The sequence below is a fragment of the Chenopodium album genome, chromosome 22, assembly GCF_948465745.1.
Source record: "Chenopodium album chromosome 22, dcCheAlbu1.1, whole genome shotgun sequence".
NCBI classification, from domain to species: Eukaryota; Viridiplantae; Streptophyta; class Magnoliopsida; order Caryophyllales; family Amaranthaceae; genus Chenopodium; species Chenopodium album.
Window position 1 is genome coordinate 7,358,867 of NC_137855.1, and position 20,151 is coordinate 7,379,017.

Sequence of the window (20,151 nt, forward strand, 5' to 3'; positions counted from 1 at the left end):
ATAGGGTGAAGAGGAAAAACGGAAAGCATGAAAGGTGGGAAGAATCTGGCCAAGAAAACAACCAGATTAATTTGGTCAGTCAACAACCGAGGCAAGAAACAAGGAATTAATCAGTCAGCTACAATCAAGGAATTAATGGCTGATTAATTCTCACAACAGTCAGAAAAGAATAAACCCAACAGACAAAAAGGAATATTCTGTTTAACAAAGAAAAGGGAAATAAAATTTCTCCAAAAAGATAACAAGGACCCACGCCCGCGCATCGCATTCCCCAAGACCCCAAGTCCCGAGGCCCGAGCCCGACCCGACCCGGCTCGGCTCGGCGCGCGCGCGTGTGTGTGTGGAGTAACACACACCTCCAACTCACTCAACTAAGTAGTGCTAAAGCACTACATTATAAAAACAAGGAAAAACCTTCCTCCCCAATCAATGTGGGACTTTTCCCCTTTCATTTGTTTTTCTCTCTCTCTCTCTTATTTTTCCCAACACTCTTGTTTTATATCAAGAACTTCCAACAATCCCCCACAGGTTCGAAGATATGAAAAAGAAAGAAAGGAAAAATGAATTCTGGGCAAAACAAAACAATTGCATAAGTGTCAATGTCTCGCGACTTGAATTAACACATAGTGGACATCAAGCTATGATCCCTCACCTAACAAGTGACCTTCGTCTTGAACTCAATAGGGAGTTAGGGACCCGTCACTTTGAGCCACACAATTGAACATGTATAATATTCTGAAATTCCGCGAATAAAGATGACGCATTATACTGGCCATACGTCCAGCCTGGATGCTCATAGGTGCTCTAGAGTATAAGCCCATGAAATACTCATAGGAAGCGGCCACACTTCCACACCTAAGTAGGTGAACTCCATCAAGTGTGAGCTACAACACACCTCCAAAAATATGGATATGGGTTCATTAAGAGTCGTATGCTCAACCTCCTTCTCATATGTAGCTAAGCACAAAACAAACATCTAGAGATGGACAAATAAAATAAAAATGTGCTTCCGAATTATTACATAATGTTCCCCTTTGAACTCATAGTGAGTAGGAGTTCATTATTTCACAATTCATACAACGGGCTTTAGTCCCATCTCTTCCGATGTTTCCAAAACTAGTTTTTTACATAGGCCTTTAGTTAACGGATCCGCAATGTTCTTTTCGGACTTAACATAGTCCAGTGATATCACCCCTTCAGACAACAAATTTCTGACGGCTTTATGCCTCAGACGGATGTGTCTCTTCTTCCCATTATAGGCATGGTTGTGTGCAACAGCAATAGCAGCTTGCGAATCACAATGAAGTGCAACTGAAGGAGTTGGCTTCCCCCACAGTGGAATATCTGCAAGCATGTTCCTCAACCATTCTGCCTCATGACCTGCCAATTCAAGAGCAATAAACTCAGATTCCATAGTAGACATAGCAGTACAAGATTGCTTACAAGATTTCCAGGATACGGCTCCACCCCCAAGGGTGAAGACATAGCCACTAGTGGAGTTAACTTCATCATTATCGGATACCCAGTTGGCATCACAAAAACCCTCCAAAACTCCAGGAAATTTGGAGTAGTGCAAACCCCAATCCATAGTACCCTTAAGGTACCTAAGCAACCTCCTTAGAGCAATCCAATGATCACTGCTTGGATTATGAGTGTACCTGCTCAACCTACTAACAGAATAAGCAATGTCAGGTCTAGTGTAGTTCATAAAAAACATAACACTACCAATAATTCTAGCATATTCAGACTGATTAACTGGATTACCATTATTTTTCTTTAAGTGGAAACTTGGGTCATAGGGAGTCTTAACTGGATCGACATTAAATGAGTCAAACTTTTTAAGAAGTTTTTCAACATAGTGTGACTGATTAAGACAGATGCCATTTGGAGTCTTCTTGATTTTTACTCCCAAAATCACATCTGCCTCACCCATGTCTTTCATTTCAAAATTCGAACTCAAAAACTGTTTTGTCTCATTTACACGATCCAAGTTAGTCCCAAAAATCAACATATCATCCACATAAAGACAAATAATTACACATCCATGACTATCATGCTTAAAATAAACACAAGAGTCACCTTCATTAACATGAAAACCATTACCAGTCATAGTCTTATCGAATTTGTCATGCCATTGCTTTGGAGCTTGTTTAAGCCCATACAATGACTTGACTAACTTACAAACCTTCTCCTCTTGTCCTGGAACAACGAACCCTTCAGGTTGGACCATGTAAATCTCCTCATCCAAGTCACCATTCAAAAATGCAGTTTTGACATCCATTTGATGAACAACAAGACCAAAAATGCAAGCAAGAGCAATTAAAGTCCTAATGGTTGCAATTTTAGTAACAGGGGAGTAAGTATCAAAATAATCAATGCCAAACTTTTGAGTAAAACCCCTTACCACTATCCTTGCCTTATACTTGTCTATGGATCCATCGGCCTTTAATTTTTTCCGAAAGATCCATTTACAAGTAATGGGCTTACAACCTCTAGGAAGTTCAACCAATTCCCAAGTGTTATTATTGAGAATTGATTGTAATTCACTATCAATTGCTTCTTTCCAAAATACAGCATCAACTGACCTCATTGCCTCATCATAGGTTCTTGGATCATCTTCCAAAACAAAAATATGCTAAAAATCATCATCAATTAAGGAAGATTCAGATAAATAAGAAGTAATAAAATCAGGACCAAAACTATTTTCCTTTCTTGCCCTTTTGCTTCTCCTTGGCTCCAAAACAGAATCATCGTTAGTAATAGGAGCATTAGCAATAGGTAAACTAACAGAACTACTAGCATGCAATTCACTATCATTAGAAGGAGACATTTTCAAAGGAAAAATGTTCTCAAAGAACTCAGCATCTCTTGCTTCAATGATATGACCACCTGCATAAGAATTGTTAGCACCTTTAACAAAGAAACGATAAGCTGCACTTTGATAAGCATAGCCAATAAAAATAGCATCAACAGTTTTGGGACCAATCTTATCCCTCTTGAAGCTAGGTATGCCTACTTTTGCTAGGCACCCCCACACTTTCAAGTATTTCAGGTTTGGCGCTTGACCTTTCCATATTTCGTATGGAGTCTTGTCAAGCTTCTTGTGAGGAACCCTGTTCAAAACATGACAAGCAGAAAGAATAGCCTCCCCCCACATGTTATTAGGAAGCCCAGAACTAATAAGCATAGAATTCATCATAATCTTTAAAGTTCTATTTTTCCTTTCAGCTATACCGTTTTGTTCGGGTGAATAGGGAGCCGTTGTCTCATGAACAATGCCAAGTTGCTCACAAAATGCCTTAAGAGTGTCAGGGCTGTACTCACCACCCCTGTCACTCCTAACCCTCTTGATCTTTTTGTCCAACTGGTTTTCTACCTCAGCTTTATATTTGAGGAACATTTCCTCAGCTTCGTCCTTAGACCTGAGAAGATAAACCATACAAAAACGTGAACAATCATCAACAAAAGTAATATAATACTTTTTACCCCCTCTACTTTCGTGATTATTAAAATCACCTAAGTCACTATGAACAAGTTCTAGTACTTCAGTCTGTCTATCTACTGATTTAAATGGCTTCTTAGTAAATTTGGCTTCAACACAAACTTGACATTTCGAAAAATCAGTTTTAGAAAAACTTGGAATCAAATTTAAGTGTTTAATCCTTTTAACAGAATCAAAATTAACGTGACCTAATCTAGCATGCCATAAATCAATAGACTCAGCAATATAAGCAGAAGAAGTACTAGCATTCTTATTCATAGTGTCAATTTTAACATCAAGAGTAAAAAGCCCCCCATTACAAAAGCCCTTCCCCACAAATTCCCCATTGCGAGTAAGAACTAATCTATCAGAATCAAAGGAGAGCTTCAGTCCAGCTTTCATGAGCAAACTGCCAGAAATTAAATTCCTGCGCATTTCTGGAACATGCAAAACATTAGTGAGAGTAAGCAATTTTCCAGAAGTGAGAGTGAGAACGATCTTCCCTTTGCCTTGGATAGAAGCAGAAGCTGAGTTGCCCATGAAGACATTTTCACCTTCAACCTTGTCATAGGTAGTGAACATGTCCTTGTTGGCGCAGATGTGCCTGGTAGCTCCAGTGTCAACAATCCACTCAGCAGCATTACCTGTAAAGTTAGCTTCTAAAACAACAGCAACAATAACGTCAGAATCCTCAATAAGATTTGCTTGACTTTGCCCATTCTTCTTCTTGACCCTGCAATCTCTAGCCCTGTGACCAGTCAAACCACACTCATAACAGATTCCCTTAAACTTGTACTTCTGAATTTTCCCATTAGGCTTAAGGTTACTGTTTTTGGCTTTGGACTGGTTGTTTGATTTGGGTTCAACAAGGTTGGCTTTGGCAGAAGAAGAGGAAGGAAAAACAGAAGGGGTTTTGTCTTTGATACGGTTTTCCTCCTCAATTTTGAGGTGGGCAGCAAGTTCCTCTAAGGTTAGGTCTTTCTTTTTGTGCATGAGTTGGTTACGAAAATCCTTCCAAGAGGGAGGGAGTTTCTCAATAAGAACAATAGCAAGGGTAGTATCACAAATAGACAGACCTTCAGCAGCCATATTAATACAAATACTCTCATAAGCATGAATCTGATCAATAATAGGCTTATCATCAACAACTTGAAAACTTAACCACTTACTAACACAATAACGTTTAGTACCAGCATCATCAGTTCCATATTTTTTCTCTAAAGCATCCCAAATATCCTTAGCATGATAAAAACCCATATAAATATCCAACAGACTATTCGACATATAATGCAACAACATGCACTTACAAGTTCTATCATCCTTAGAAAACTTAATCTCAGATTCAGACAAATCATCTTTATCAACAGGTTCAACAATATCATCAAGAACATATGCAACATCAATCTGCTCCAAATAAAAATGCATCCTAACAGCCCAACGTTTATAATTCTTTCCATCAAGAGGTTCTAGTTTAGACATATCAGGAACAAGGAATTTGGAAGCCATAATCGTCTTTTAGATTGTTATACTAATAAGCAATAAAACAGAAATAACTTATCTCTTGATGCGTGAACCAAACTGACAATAGCCGCGTCGTGGAGAACCACTGACCTAAAAGACGATTCCGCGCTACCTCCCGGTGCAGTAGACAATTGCGGTCGCCCTCCAGGATAAGCACGGCGCCGGAGTTTATGTGCACTCACAAACCCGACTGGAACTCAGAATACTTGCCCAGAAAACAGAACAGAAAGAACATGTGTTTAGATAAGTTTAGAGAAGAGAGAAGACTGATTGTGTTGTGTGTTTTGGCTAAGAAAACCACCGAATATTTATAGGGTGAAGAGGAAAAACGGAAAGCATGAAAGGTGGGAAGAATCTGGCAATCAAGGAATTAATCAGTCAGCTACAATCAAGGAATTAATGGCTGATTAATTCTCACAACAGTCAGAAAAGAACCCACGCCCGCGCATCGCATTCCCCAAGGCCCGAGGCCCGACCCGACCCGGCCCGGCTCGGCGCGCGCGCGCGTATGTGTGTGGAGTAACACACACCTCCAACTCACTCAACTAAGTAGTGCTAAAGCACTACATTATAAAAACAAGGAAAAACCTTCCTCCCCAATCAATGTGGGACTTTTCCCCTTTCATTTGTTTTTCTCTCTCTCTCTCTTATTTTTCCCAACACTCTTGTTTTATATCAAGAACTTCCAACATAATCTAACACTATTGAATATCATAATATGGAGTACACAGTTTTTATATTGCTCTTATGCCTCTATATGCTAGTATATACGAAGTACTTATTTTATTTCATTTATATGAAAATAATTTTTTGTCAAAAAAAAAACCAAAAAAAAATTGAAAATAATTGTCACAGTTAATCTAATAACAAAAGTAACTTTTTTCTTAATGTAAATCATTTAACAAAATAATTAACAATCTTGCATAATTCCAACAAAATATTAATTGTAATATTACTTGCTTAATTCTATCATGCAAAATGTAACATAATCATTCGATTCCTCTAGCAATGAGATCCAAATTAAGTAGCACTAGGAATATCAATCAATTTCTTCTCTATGAGGTTCTCAACAGTATCCTTAACATTGTCTTTTAGAGGAATATATTGTATGCCAAGGCTCTCAGCTTTAGCTTTCGAAACCTGGAACGTGTTTGCCAATGGTTCATCACCTACACACCTAATTGAAAACCAGTACAAAAGGTTACATGAGAAGTACAATATGATACCGAGTAAAAGAATGCACCAATTTTATTAGAACTAATTAAAGACACTCACTTTTGAGGAAGTTGAATAGAAGGGTAGATATCATGTAACAGCTTGACGATCTCTGAATAATGAGCCACACTTTCGACTAAAATGTACCTTCCTTGGGCAGAAGGGAGCTCAAATGCACGAATGTGAGCTTCCGCGACATCTTGGATGTGCACCCATGGTAATGCCTCATTTGGATATGTTTGTGCCCCTAACAATGAGTAATTGTTTCAAGTTACAATCGTTTAGAGCTACAAATTTAACACAACAAATACTAACTAGATCACACTAGATAAAATTTGTGCAAACCATTGATCAAGTTGAAAATTAGAGCCACGGTTTCATTAAGATTCGGCTGCAACATAGGACCTATCACCATGCCAGGGTTTATTGTTACCAAATCAAGATCATGGTCTTTAGCAAACTTCCATGCAACCTCTTCAGCCGAAATTTTTGAAATCAAATACCACATCTGCAAAAGCTCGAATATTTTAATGTTTAACCTAAATGTTTAAAATTAACCTTTAGAGGGTCAGCTGGATATATAGAGGTAAGTGCACTTAGAAGTGGGTTTTTTTTTTTTTTCTCATTTGATATATAATTAAATTAGTTGATAACTAGGTTAGAACCCGTGCGATGTACGGTTTATATAAAGTCTATTTTAAATTTGTACATTTAAAAATAAATCGATATTTTGCATGAATATAAATAAGAATTACATATATTTTGTAATTTAAATATTTCTTATTTAAATCAAAATTATGATATAGTATTTGTTTAGGATCGGAGGTCATTTATTAGTGTGCTATTTAAAGTTGTTTTAATTTCCTACGATAAATTGACAGATTTTAGTTTTAATGTAGAAGATTTCAATATTTAATTAAATTTCAAAAATGTTAAATATGATAGCTTTCCAAAAAAAAATGAAAGATGACATCATCATTGCATTTAGGCAGGAAAATTTTTATTGAGAAAGCGATATGTGGGCAATGGTGATGTTAGCAACTTCTGTTTTAGTAATAGTTAATAGATACCTTTGGGTGCACATTACGCCTGGGTGTATATAATTTTTCTTGTCCATTATCAATAACAAGTGAATTTAATCAGGATAGAATATCTTAGGTAATAGATAGAGAGAAAAATCAAAGAAACATACGTACCATGTTAGGGAATATGCCAGTATATTGTGGATTCGAGAACCAACTTTCATCAACCACCACATCCGGCGTTAGCGGTGTACCGGCAAATAGAACTGTTGCGAGGGAAGATGTGAAGACTACTCTTCTAACAGAAGGAACTCTTGTACAGGCATTAAGAACATTCAGGGTTCCCTTCACTGCTGGATCAAGTACTTCAACCTAATAAGTAATTTAATTTATTATTATCAAGAATAATTAAAGAAGAATCAACGTGATTTAAAATTCTCAATTGGCTCTAAGATGAAACAACTAATAATTTATCTGATTGAGTATTTGCAATGAGCAACAATTTCCCATCTTATGCTCGGCGTCGTCAGTTGTTGTATTTTCAGTTTTAGTTTTAGTTGACAGTTGTTGTGCTTCGTTGTTTTTACTTTTTATTTGATAGCTCTTTTGTGTTAAAAAAAATATAAATAAAAAAAATCCCATATTAAAAAAAAAAAAAAAAAAAAAAAAAAAAAAAAATTGAGCTAATTATTTAACCTAAAAAAGGAACAAAAAAATTCATCATTTTACATTAAACAGATGTAAAGCTAGATTATAATGCATGTCAGCATGTGATATGTGCTTTTACATTTTGAAAAACATGAACAACAAACAACTCGTGCATATTATTATATTAATTTTTTAAAAAAGATATAGTAGCAAATTAAAATACATCGATCATCAAAAGTTGTTCAGGTAAAACAGGTTTTTAATATTATACCCATACTTTTGACATCTTTGATGGTGGTTATAATAATTTTTGCATTAACTATTTACTTTATAAATTGTACTCGTTTTTAATAAAGGATTATCAACTAAAAAAATTTCATTCTTTTCCCGGCCAGATTAAAAAAATCTAATCAGACAAAGTAAACAAATAAACAATTTTATTCTGTTTTCTGTCAATGAAATAAAGTTATGGGTAGTCAAGGATTTCAATCCACGATTGCATCAAAATCCAAATTCTCAATCAAGTCCATATTATTGATTAGCTAAAATCATGGGTTAGCTATTTCAAGTTTTTGTACAAGCTATATATATATATATATTTTTCTAGGAAAGGAGTGAGAATTTCTTTGTAAGTAAAGGTGAAAAGAGAGCCTCCAACCAACTAGCCAATCTTAACCTTTTTTTTTTTTAGTTCATTAGACCTCCCCAATTCCCCATGTTACTATATGTGTCGTACACTGTACACATATACTTTAAAAAAAAAATTGAGAATAGTTAAGTGTTTTCGACAAATCTATCTTAACATCACATGCTTCCCTATATTCAATTCTAATTAAACTACATAATTATTAGATAATGGACCAAATAAAGTAAATTAAAGTGGACTATTTTCCTTTTTTTAAAAAAAAAAAAACCATTTCTTGTAAATAGTAATTTAAGCTCGTAAAAAAGAGATAGAACCTGTGGATTTGTGACGTTGAAATTGACAGGAGAGGCAGTATGAAAAACACCTTCGCATCCAGAAAAAGCAGAATCAAAGGAACCCTCTTCTATTAAATCTGCTTTGAATAGATGAAGCCTCTCTTTTGCTCCCTCTAATTCCATCAAATGTTTCACCTTGTTTGGATCATCTACGTATACGTATGACAAAATATATTAACAATAATTCCTACTCTCAAATCAAAATACTTCGTAGGAAATAATTTGAATTTTAAGATGTATGAAATTGTTAGTCATGTCCTATAATCCATGACCCGTGACTTCAGAAAGTCACAAGTTCAAACTTAACTAACACACTTTGATTAGTTTAACGCGCATTAATATTTACGAGTACAATGTATGATATGATACATATACATTCATATGTATATGAAAATCAAGCGAAAAACAATAGCGGATCCAGGATTTCTATTTAGGGTAGCGTAGTCGTGAGTAGTTGTTTAAGAATATTTTAACTCAAATTAAAACAGAACTTTATTTTAGGGATTCATTTCAAAAATTTCCCCAAAAACGATTAGCAAAGTATTAAACCGAATGATTTTTTCATTTTTATGATGCAATGCAACACGTTAATACGTTGTCGTGCTCCAAATTAATTGACAATTTGATTTTGAACTTACATACGACATTTGACTGAAAACTTATTCAAAAAACAATTACTAAAATATACGAAGTATTATTCAAAAAAAAAAATGTGGATAAGAGAGTACGCGTACATACTTAGATCACGAACAGTGGCATGGACAGTGTAACCATGGTGAAGCAAGAGTTTAACAAGCCATGAAGCAATGTAACCAGAAGCTCCTGTTACACACACCGTTTTGTGTTTCCCTCCTCCTTCACTACTACTCATCTTCTTTATTTTTCTATCTTTCTCTCTCAAATAATGATCCTCTAACTTTATGATTTAATATTTTTGCTTTCTTAAGATGGGCTGCATGCTGCCTTATATATGTATACTTCGTATATTGTTGCGCTGTTTTTAATTGACTCCATTGTAGTTTTATAATATATACTGGTACAATATTACCTAATTAATGTGACTCATTAATCCATTAACCATATATAATATTATATAATATTTGATTTTTGTCCAATTTTAAAGCAGTAGTCTAACTTGACATGCATCCAGTAGTAGCTTTCTGCTAGTAGTGTTCATATAGCCTCGCATTTTGTTAGCGGTTCAGAAGCTATCTTTTGTAAAAAGATAAGATAATGAATTGGAGTAATGTATTTTCGTATTTATTTTCATTAAAGACATGCATCCATATAGCATTCGGTATGGTTATATTTTTGTGCCGACATGCAGTTGCGGTGCCAGGATTTTTAATTCGGGGGACAAATGTTAGATGCTTAATAATTCGATAAAAATCTCGAGAAAAAAATTTGATCACATAAAGTGTTTTATATTTATTTGAAATATGGTAGTATTGCTATATCAGCCATATGGTAAAAGAGGAGTTGTTAAATTAAAAGTCACATACGAAGTATTAAATATTATCTTACAAAGAAATAAAATTATGTTTGTACGTAACCCCAATTCTATAATATGTAATCCAATAAACGATAAGTACGACTAGATTATTATAACATAAAATGATATAATAAACCTTGAACAATCTGATAATAGATATGAAGGAGTTTGAGTTACATTCGAAAAATATCAAATTAAAACAAGAGAGAGAGAAAATAATACTCCCTCCGTTTTTAATTGTTTGCTTCACTTTTCTTTTGCGCCCGTTTTTAAATATACTTGTTTCATTTCCTTGTTTGGAAAGATTTTATAATATTTAATTCATTTCTCGATCTCAACTAGCGGAACATAATTTTATTACTTTTAGATTCTCTCTCCTCTAATGTACCTTTTAAGAGCATCTCCAATGGTAAGCTACAAAGGCTTGTAGCTTGCTTTGTCATGTTAATTTTTAAGGCTACAACCTATTTAAGCTACAAAGTACTCCAATGGCAAGCTACAAGAAGTTGTTGCTTGATTTGCCACATCATTATTTCAAGCTACAAAGTACTCCAATGGTTGGCTATATAATTTTGTAGCTTGCATGTAATACTTTATTTACGACACTATATGAGCTGAAAATTTCATTGCTATTTTACTTACTTTTATCAAAAAAAATTCTAATTTATAATATAATTTTATAAGTTGTGCCTGCTATCAATATTAAAATTTATATGCAATAATCCACTTCGGGGCATTTCGAAGAATTTTCCAAGAATGTAAGTAAGTAAAATTTTTTTTTCTTGTTTTCACTTTTGCTAGTAAAAAGTTTTAGGGCATTACTAATTATTTGTTCATCGTCATTGCCACTTGGGTGACCACTTTTAATCTGTATATAACACCCATTGAACTTGCTAACCTAAGGACTCATTTTATACCAGTGATTTGTGGCTTGCTCAATGGTTATTGGAGGGCCTTCCCTTCTCCATTCGTTATAATACTCTACAAGATTTTTCCAATAATTTGCCTTACTTTGATGGGTGCCTTTGATAGAATCAGTTGTGAAATCTATCCAACTATTACATAAATCTTCATCCATGTATTGAGTCCAAGAAAGCTTATCTGTCGACTTACTAGTAGCTTGTGCATTTACCTCCTCTTGTATATTATCACTTTGAGGAGTGTTTGACTCCATTTGAGACCTTTGGAGTGATGTTTCTTGGTGCGTATTAGAGGCCCCTACACATTCTCTTCTTGTAGCATCATGAACCACATTAGATTCACTTGAAAATGGAGGTTGAGGATGGTAGCTTGACATGTTGTCTTGCAAATTAGGCATTGTAGTATTGGGATAATAGTAGCCAGGGTGGTAGTGTGTTTGAGGGTAGGAATTTTCGGAGGTGAAATTTCCACTATTTGATGAATTTCCCAAACCAAAATATTTACTAAATGGATTATCCGTATCATCCATCCAAATTTTTTACGAGGAATTAATCGTAGATATGAAAGTATTTGTAGATTATGTTTTTTTGAAACAGTATACTGGTTGTATTCTTAAGTTTAAAAAACTTATTTATAGATGTATTAGCTAATAATTCAAAGTTAAATATGGTTACCAAATATTGTACATTGGCTAAAATTTTGGCAAAATCTTTTATTGACAAAGTCTAATTTGTTATCATATGATTCATATATAACGTAATCAAAAATTTTAAATTTTAAAATACCTATAATCTTTTTTTTTTTTTATTCATATGAGCCACAAGGGCGGGTACAACGGGGAGCGGGGGAAATTCCAGCATATGCTGGGGGCAAGGATCGATCCCGTAACCTCGAGGTTACGAGATAGGAGTGCTACCATCAAGCCAACTCCACATCCTTAAAATACCTATAATCTTGTACAAGTGATCTTACGAATATAATGAATGTTACTAAATTTTTTAACAAAAAGAATAAAACAAAGTATACCTATAACCTATAACCTATAAGCTAGGAAGCACATTAGTCAACATTAGCTAGAGCATGTCAGTTACACCTTCTGATAAAGATGAAAAATTGATTTTAAAATGTTTTTTTTTTTTTTTTAGAAAAAGATTAAAAAAAAAAAAAGTTGTATTATCTTTTGAGCAATTGTAGATCACGTAGAGCATTTCCATTAGCTGTGCATACCACTCTCCCATTTTTTAAAATAATATATAAATCTTGAAAATTTCCAAGCAGTGTTGCTCAAGTGAGCAGTGCTGCTCTTCCAAGCAGGTATGTCAATTTTGTTCCAATGGTCAAGCTACAGTTTATATATTTTTAAATATTGCAAGCAAGACCCTAAAACTAACCGTTGGAGATGCTCTAATAACCCCATGATCTCCATATTATAACACTTTCTCCAACTTGTCTTAAAACTCCGCGCATAGAAAAATGGAGTAAGTATTTAAACGGAGGGAGTATTAAATAAATTCCAAACACAATAGGAAAAAAAATATGGAAATTTAAAAATTATGTCCAAAAACTAGAAAAAGAAAAAAATAACAACTACTAAATGAAATCAAAAATAAGAGAAAGAAGAAAAAAATTAAAAACAAGAAAAAGGGAGGAAAAAAACAAAAAAAAACAAAAAAAAAAAAAAAAAAAATCGAAAATGAGAGGACAGCTATCCCCCCATGTTCCAATGTGGCTCCGCCACTGTCGATATGTTAAAAAAAAAGACATGCATCCGAAAAAAGATCGACAACTAAAAGTATTGATCGACGTGTGATTTTGTAATGCATTTTCAAATAAATACCATTTTAGGAAGTATTATAAATGCTTATCTAATGTTTCGGGGGTGTTCGTTAGCAAGATCCTATTCCATTTGTTTCGAATTTAATAATAAGCATTTCACTAAGTTTTAGGAAAACCAAGGGCCTGTTCACTTCAGCTTAATTTCAGTTCGGTTCAGTTTAATTTAGCTCCAATCAGTTCAGTTCAGTTCAGCTCCTTATTTTCTTCTCTCATAAAATATTCATTTCAGCTCTATTCAATTCAGTTAAGTTCAATTTCAATCAGTTCAGTTCAATTTAGATCAGTTCATTTCAGCTTAGTTCAGTAAATGTAAACAAGCCCTAAGTATAAAATATATTTAAGACATGTTCCCATTTATTAAAAACAACTGAAGTGAACTGAAATTAAACCTGTCAATTTTTGACCTGACCCGCAAACCTAACCCGGTTTTGTGGGTCTTGAACAAAATTTTTTGACCCGTAACCCGGTTAACTCGAACTCGTTCAACCCGTAAATTTGCAGGTCAACCCGACCCATCGACCCAATTTTATGGTTTTTTTTAAAAAAATAAACACTTTTTTTGTAAATTCATATTAGTTTATTGATTAACTTTGATTGTTTGTCTATCGCTGGACATCCATTTCATCTCTCTCTCATAGGGACAGCAATTCAATCTGAGTTCGATTCGAATCCGACCCGATCCGAAGAAAAAAAAACCGATCCAAAATTCGTTTAAAAATAGTTCGAATCCGATAAAATAAATATGAATCCGAATAGGAGGCTAATCGGACTTGGACCGTGCGCAAAGTCCAACCGAATCTGATCTGATCCGAGTTTAATTAAATACGAGGATATAATTTAATTATGACTTGGAACAATTGCTTGCTTGTTTGTAGCAATTTTTTGTTATGTAACTTAATAATAATTTAAATATGTAATATTTAAACTTTATAGCCTGTGTTTTTCCTAATTTTTTATGCACTAATATGATATAAGAAATAAGGTTTATTAGGGATAATACAAGTAATTATAGATATATTGCGTCAAAAAAGTAATTATAGATATATCAAACATTTTTTTTTTAAAAAAAAAAAACAGATCATTCGGAGGTCTGAATTAATGAACCGGATTTGGATCCAAAAATTACGAGTCGGATCGGATTCAGATTCGAGTCCAGGGTCCGTTTAATAAACGGATCGGATTCGAATTTAGCTAGATCCGATCCAAATCCGATCCGTTGCCATTATTCCTACTTTCTCATTTATCTATCTTATATAACTCTTGCTCAAATTCACACCAAATCACCTTCTACACTAATTATCGACCCACACTAATTGCATTAGTATAACCCACATCACCATCATACCGCCGATTGACAAGTTTACTGATATATTCAGTCAATAGATTTTATAATCCACATATATAATTATGTTGGTCTCTACCTTAAATTTTGGGGTGTTTAAAAGTTTTATTTAAAATTTATAATTATTACTTTTTATTAGACAGAAATTGACGTACTTTAGTGAAATGGTGACGACTTAAATTATGTAGCATGTAATGTCTAAAAATAATATGGCGAAACTGTTCAATTATAAAATTGGGGGGGGGGGGGGGGGACCAGCAAAGTAAGCTTGAAAAAAAAAACAAATAAAAATAAGCCAAAAAAATATAATAAAAAATTATTATCGACCCGTTGGGTTGACCCGAATCCGAACTTTTGGGTTAGGGTTGAGCAATTCTCGACCCGTGACTCGAAGTGACCCGACCCAAAATGAACCGTAACCCGTAGCGACCCGACCCGACCCAATTGACAAGTCTAGCTGAAATGAATTGCTTATGAGAGAAGAAAATTAGAACTGAACTAAACTAAAATTAAGCTAAACAAAACATGCCCTAAGTGAATATATATTTAATTGTTAGTGGGAAAAAAGTAATTATAAAAAAGTACTCCATATATATGTGAGTTTGGTGCAATAAGAGAGAGAACTAATAAAACTCCTCATTCCAAAATGGAATTATGCTGCATCCACACTTCAAGCCCAACTGTTGGGGGGCGTTAGACCTAATCAAAATTAGCCTGACCCGATTTTGGGCAGGTTGTGGTCAGATCGGATCGACCTGACCCGTTTATTTTTTTTTTTGGCAGGTTTGAGAATAGAATGCGGTTTTATGCTTTTTTTAGTTGATTTTTTTGGTCCGACCATTTAAGGCGGGTTTGGGCACAAAAATACCGCCCCGAAACTTGACTCGGCCCGGTTCAAGAAGTGGGCTACCTTTTTTGCTCTCGGCCCGATCTGACCAATAATCAGGTCTAGGGTGCGTGATTGAATGTTAAACTCTAGATATTTGGGTCTCAACTCTCAACCATCATCTTAAGTTTTTTTGTTGAGTTGATCATCTAACATGGTATTAGACCACTCTCATTCATGGGTGAAAAAAATGCCATTATCTCTCTACCCACTTTCTCACTCCTTAGCTCTTTCCAACTTTTCCTCATGGGCATTTTGTTTTTATAACTTCTCACACACTCATGGGCTAATATAAAACCCCACACCACACTCTCTCCTACCTTTTCTCTCTCCTACCCATTATCATCATCATCATCTAATTATATTTTCAAGTTTTTTTTTTTTTTTTTTTTTTTTTTTTAATAAAACATGGAGGGCCATTTTTACTGTAGCTTTTTCCATTTGCCATAGCTGTGGGCATTTGCCAAATTCCTCAGAGTCATATTTTTTACTGCCCATGAGTGTGGAGCTAAAATACTCATTTTTTTTCACATAATTCTCCTCATGGACAAAAATATGCCCATGAGTGAGAGTGCTCTTAGGAGCTAGCGTGACACAAAGCTCACATGTTCAATTTATATCTCACCCACCCCAACTTTCAAGTGGAATGTCACATCCACACTTCGGTTCTTATGCGAGGGAGCGTGATAAAGTTGTAAAATGATCCTTAATTGTACCGGCAATTTTGCAATTATGTGAAAACTGAAATAAGCATTATAGCCTTGTTTGGCAATTAGTTGTCGGTTGCCAACTATTCAACTTAGCTTGAAATTTATGTTATAACCTTATTTGGCAATTGGTTGTCAGTTATCAACTATTTAACTTTGCTTGAAATAGATTGACTATTTGCATTAGTTGTTTATTAAAATGTTGAGTACAATCAGCAGCTGACTATTGGTTGTAATAGTTGTAAAATGATCTTTAAGGACAGTATGAATAGTGAATTATTAATTATGTTTAAAGTTAATGATTAATTATTAATAAAAACTACTAATAAATTTACTACCTTTTAATTACTCCTTTTATTTTCATAAGGTCAGATTTGGTGGTTTGACACAGTCAGGAGATGATCTTTGTTATGGCGGGTAAACCCCCCCTCTTCCTAAGCATATTTGAGTTGTAGATTATAAGTAATATGTTGTCTAATAATTACAAAGAAAATGTTGTGGCATAGTGGTTAATTATTGTTATTAAGGTTGAGGGATCAACCCTTGTCCCACCTAACTTTTTTTTCCCCAAGATCCGCCACTGGACACAGTTATTATGGAAATAAGACAGTGAAGAATTATAATGATATTTCATTGTTATTATCACGTATTGAGCCATTGACGGTGTTTGAGAAATATTGTTGTACTATAATTAAGATCGAACAAAACTTTAATTACATAGGCTAGTTGGCATAATCCATATGAATATAAAACACCCAATCAAAACACTTTATTTAATTTAATAACCAATAAATGAAAAGTACACAAATTGCTCATGTCAATCTATTAAAATAAATTATAGAAATGGGCTTTTCGTCATTAAAGGTTAATGGTCTACAATGAATATAACAATGTAAAATTCCGTTCACTTCACCTTAAAATAATACTCGTACTGTATTATGAAGTAAAAATAAGTTTAGTATACTCGTACTAAAAACCAATTTCTCTGCTCTTTTTTCTTTTTTTTTTTTTTTTTTTTTTTTTTTTTTTTTTTTTGAGGAAACCAATTTCTCTACTTCAATAACAAATTATACAAAGTAATAAAGAATCTACAAATAATTTCAATTCCATGTAAAAATAAGGTGAAATAAACTGGATCTAAGTGAAGAGATAAATATGTACAAAAATAAAAATAATTGAAACGTAACCATTAAAAAAACCCTTAAATTGACAAAACGTGATCTTCTTTCCAAAACAAAGAGATTAGTGAATAAAATCGAGTTAAGCATAAGATTGGTGATTATGTTTTAATGTTTTTCACCGTTTGGTGATTAAGTTTCTTTTTTTCACCTTTTGGTGATTGGAGGGTTAAATTTGGCCAAAAAAAATATAAAAACAGCAAAATCTAAGTGACATGTCAAATAAACATAATCACCTTGGTTAAAAACTTAGTCACTTGTAGTTAACCAATAGAAAAATAGCACGAAAAAATATATTTTAATTTAGTTTTTTTTACCACCCGTTTTCCTTCATGATCAGTTGATCACAACCTTCATCCTAACCTCAATGACCACTTTTTTCATCCATTTTAATCCCAAGAAACATATCAATATTCAATACCAACAACAACTTCAATAATCGAAATATTTTTTGTGTTCATCAACAACAAATCGAAATCCTTTAAAAAAATTGAAAAGGTCGAATTCCATAACCAAACCCACACAATTCTCTATGATCAATTGATCATCCATCAAAATTTAAATTGAAAAGGTCGATTTCCATAACCAAACCCACACCTCCATTGATGATGTAATCTCATTCTTGATTATGGTTAGATGCAGATGCAATCTTAGTCGTTCGATTAGTCTGTTAATGATTGATAAATTCTCTGATTTATCTTCTTCTTCGCCATCTGATTCAACTTCTCTGATTTTCTTTGCATTCTGATTAATTTTTTTTTTCTTTCTCTGGAAACTTTTATTTGGGAAATTTATGGATGACTTTCTACGCTTTACTCGAAAAACTTTTATTTGGGAAATTATTTGTATAAGTTTAAATTTTTTTTTTTTGGTTAAATACTTCATATTAAATTCCAGAATTAATTTGTATAAGTTTAAGTTTTTTTCAGTTAAACATTATGAATTTTGGGTGATTATGTATTTGCTTGGGTTAAAGATGAGTTAAAGGCAATACAGGTGAGTTAAGTTGCCTGAATTTTGGGTTCAATCACCAAAGGGTGAAAAAAAAAACTTGATCACCAAAGGGTGAAAAAAACAAAAACTTGATCACTTGTTGTATGCTTAGAGCATCTCCAATGGCAAGCTACAATGCTTTGTAGCTTGCTTTTCCACATAAATTTCTAAGCTACAACACTTTTTAAGCAACAACTTGTTTCAATGGTAAGCCACAACATATTGTAGTTTGCAAAAAAATAAAGTTTTAAAAAAATAATAGATAATTATACACATGTTCCAATATGAATGGAGATTATTTGTCTCTTTTTCAATCAAGCATGTAGTTTGGTTGGGCTACAATTGCTAGCATGTTGCTCAAATTTTTATTCTCCAATGGTAAGCATGTAGGTAGCAACTTTATTTAAATTGCAAGCAAGTCCTTATAATTGAACCATTGGAGATGCTCTTAACTCGAATAAAATCTGAGAATTGAAACGTGTAAAACAGTACCCCGTCCTCCAATTTTCCCAACTTCCCACAACTCGTCCTCCAAAACCTTCCCATCCCATCTCAAATCCCATTGGCTAAAACCTCTCTCACACGGATCGCCAGCGTGTCACCCTCCCCAACCGTCAGATCAAACCCCACCCAACCCCACAACCATCCGATCCCACCCTCACAATTCCCCCCAAAAACCAACCTCATTTTCCCCCACTTATAAATACCACCTCACTCACCCCTCCCACCATTCACACCACTTTCAAATTTTCAACCCCTCCATTTTCTCTCTCCTCCATTAACACAAAAAAAGCTTCAACTCTTCATCAATGGAGTCCTCCAAAACCTCCACCAAAGGCGCCGGTGGCCGTCGCGGCGGCGATCGTAAAAAAGCCGTCACTAAATCTGTCAAAGCTGGCCTTCAATTCCCCGTCGGTCGAATCAGTCGTTTCCTCAAAAAAGGCCGTTACGCTCAACGTCTTAGCTCTGCTTCCCCCGTTTACCTCGCTGCTGTTCTCGAATACCTTGCTGCTGAGGTACATTCAAACAATCTCTGAATTTTTTGAATTTTTTTTGATTTTTTTTTTGGATTTTTGGGGTGTTGAATCTGAAATTGAGGTTGAAAATGTTGGTTTCAGGTGTTGGAGTTAGCAGGGAATGCGGCACGTGACAACAAGAAGAGCAGGATCATCCCTCGGCACGTGCTGTTGGCAGTGAGAAATGATGATGAACTCGGGAAGCTTCTGCAAGGTGTGACGATTGCGCACGGGGGTGTTCTTCCTAATATAAACCCAGTTTTGTTGCCGAAGAAGGTTGATAAGAAGGAAACTCCTCCTCCTCCTAAGCCTGCTAAGTCTCCTAAGAAGGCCTAATTATTATCATTAATAATAATAATTAGGTTTATATTATTAACATTAGTTATGAATATTAATGTATGGATGATGGATGGATGTACATTTTGGGATTATATAATATGGTACTAAATCTTCTAATCTCAGGGTAAAGTTTAATTTTGGGTATGTAAATCGGAAGTAAGGTAGTGCAGTTAGTTTATGGGGAATTATGGGTGTAATTTCTCCATCTTATTTTGATGAACAAATGTTATGAAATTAGTTATGATAATCGAAATGGTAGTTTTAATTATGCACTACTAATTTACTACGTATTATTATTGTATTTATCATGCTTTATTCAAATTGATTTTGAGTGATTACAACAAAGTCCTGCTTAAATCCAATGTTGAAATGTATGGGCAGAGAGCAATGGTACAAAGTTTCTCATATCCGGATTGTAAACACGTAACTAAAGAACGGAGAAAGTATAGTATCAAAGTACAAAACAATTTGAATATGGTGCAACGATAAATTGGTATGAATACGAAACAATAAGAAGTTAACGATATAATCTTAAACTTGATCCCAATAAACTTTAGCTTTGAGGCCTTTGAA

The 20,151-nt window shown here is 34.2% G+C and overlaps 2 protein-coding genes across 2 annotated transcripts; one reads left to right on the plus strand and one right to left on the minus strand.

Annotated features, from left to right (window-relative positions):
- Positions 1 to 6,022: 6,022 nt before the first annotated feature.
- LOC145603841 (phenylacetaldehyde reductase-like) lies at positions 6,023 to 9,775 on the minus strand. Its single transcript, XM_081659820.1, has 6 exons — positions 9,607 to 9,775; positions 8,848 to 9,017; positions 7,414 to 7,611; positions 6,563 to 6,725; positions 6,278 to 6,464; positions 6,023 to 6,179 (listed from the first exon to the last, which is right to left on the minus strand). The coding sequence occupies exons 1-6, from the start codon at positions 9,737 to 9,739 to the stop codon at positions 6,023 to 6,025; spliced, it is 1,008 nt and encodes a 335-aa protein (XP_081515946.1). The 5' UTR covers positions 9,740 to 9,775.
- Positions 9,776 to 18,974: 9,199 nt separating this feature from the next.
- On the plus strand, positions 18,975 to 19,838 carry LOC145604796 (histone H2A.1-like). Its single transcript, XM_081660751.1, has 2 exons — positions 18,975 to 19,239; positions 19,342 to 19,838. The coding sequence occupies exons 1-2, from the start codon at positions 19,033 to 19,035 to the stop codon at positions 19,573 to 19,575; spliced, it is 441 nt and encodes a 146-aa protein (XP_081516877.1). The 5' UTR covers positions 18,975 to 19,032; the 3' UTR covers positions 19,576 to 19,838.
- Positions 19,839 to 20,151: the final 313 nt, after the last annotated feature.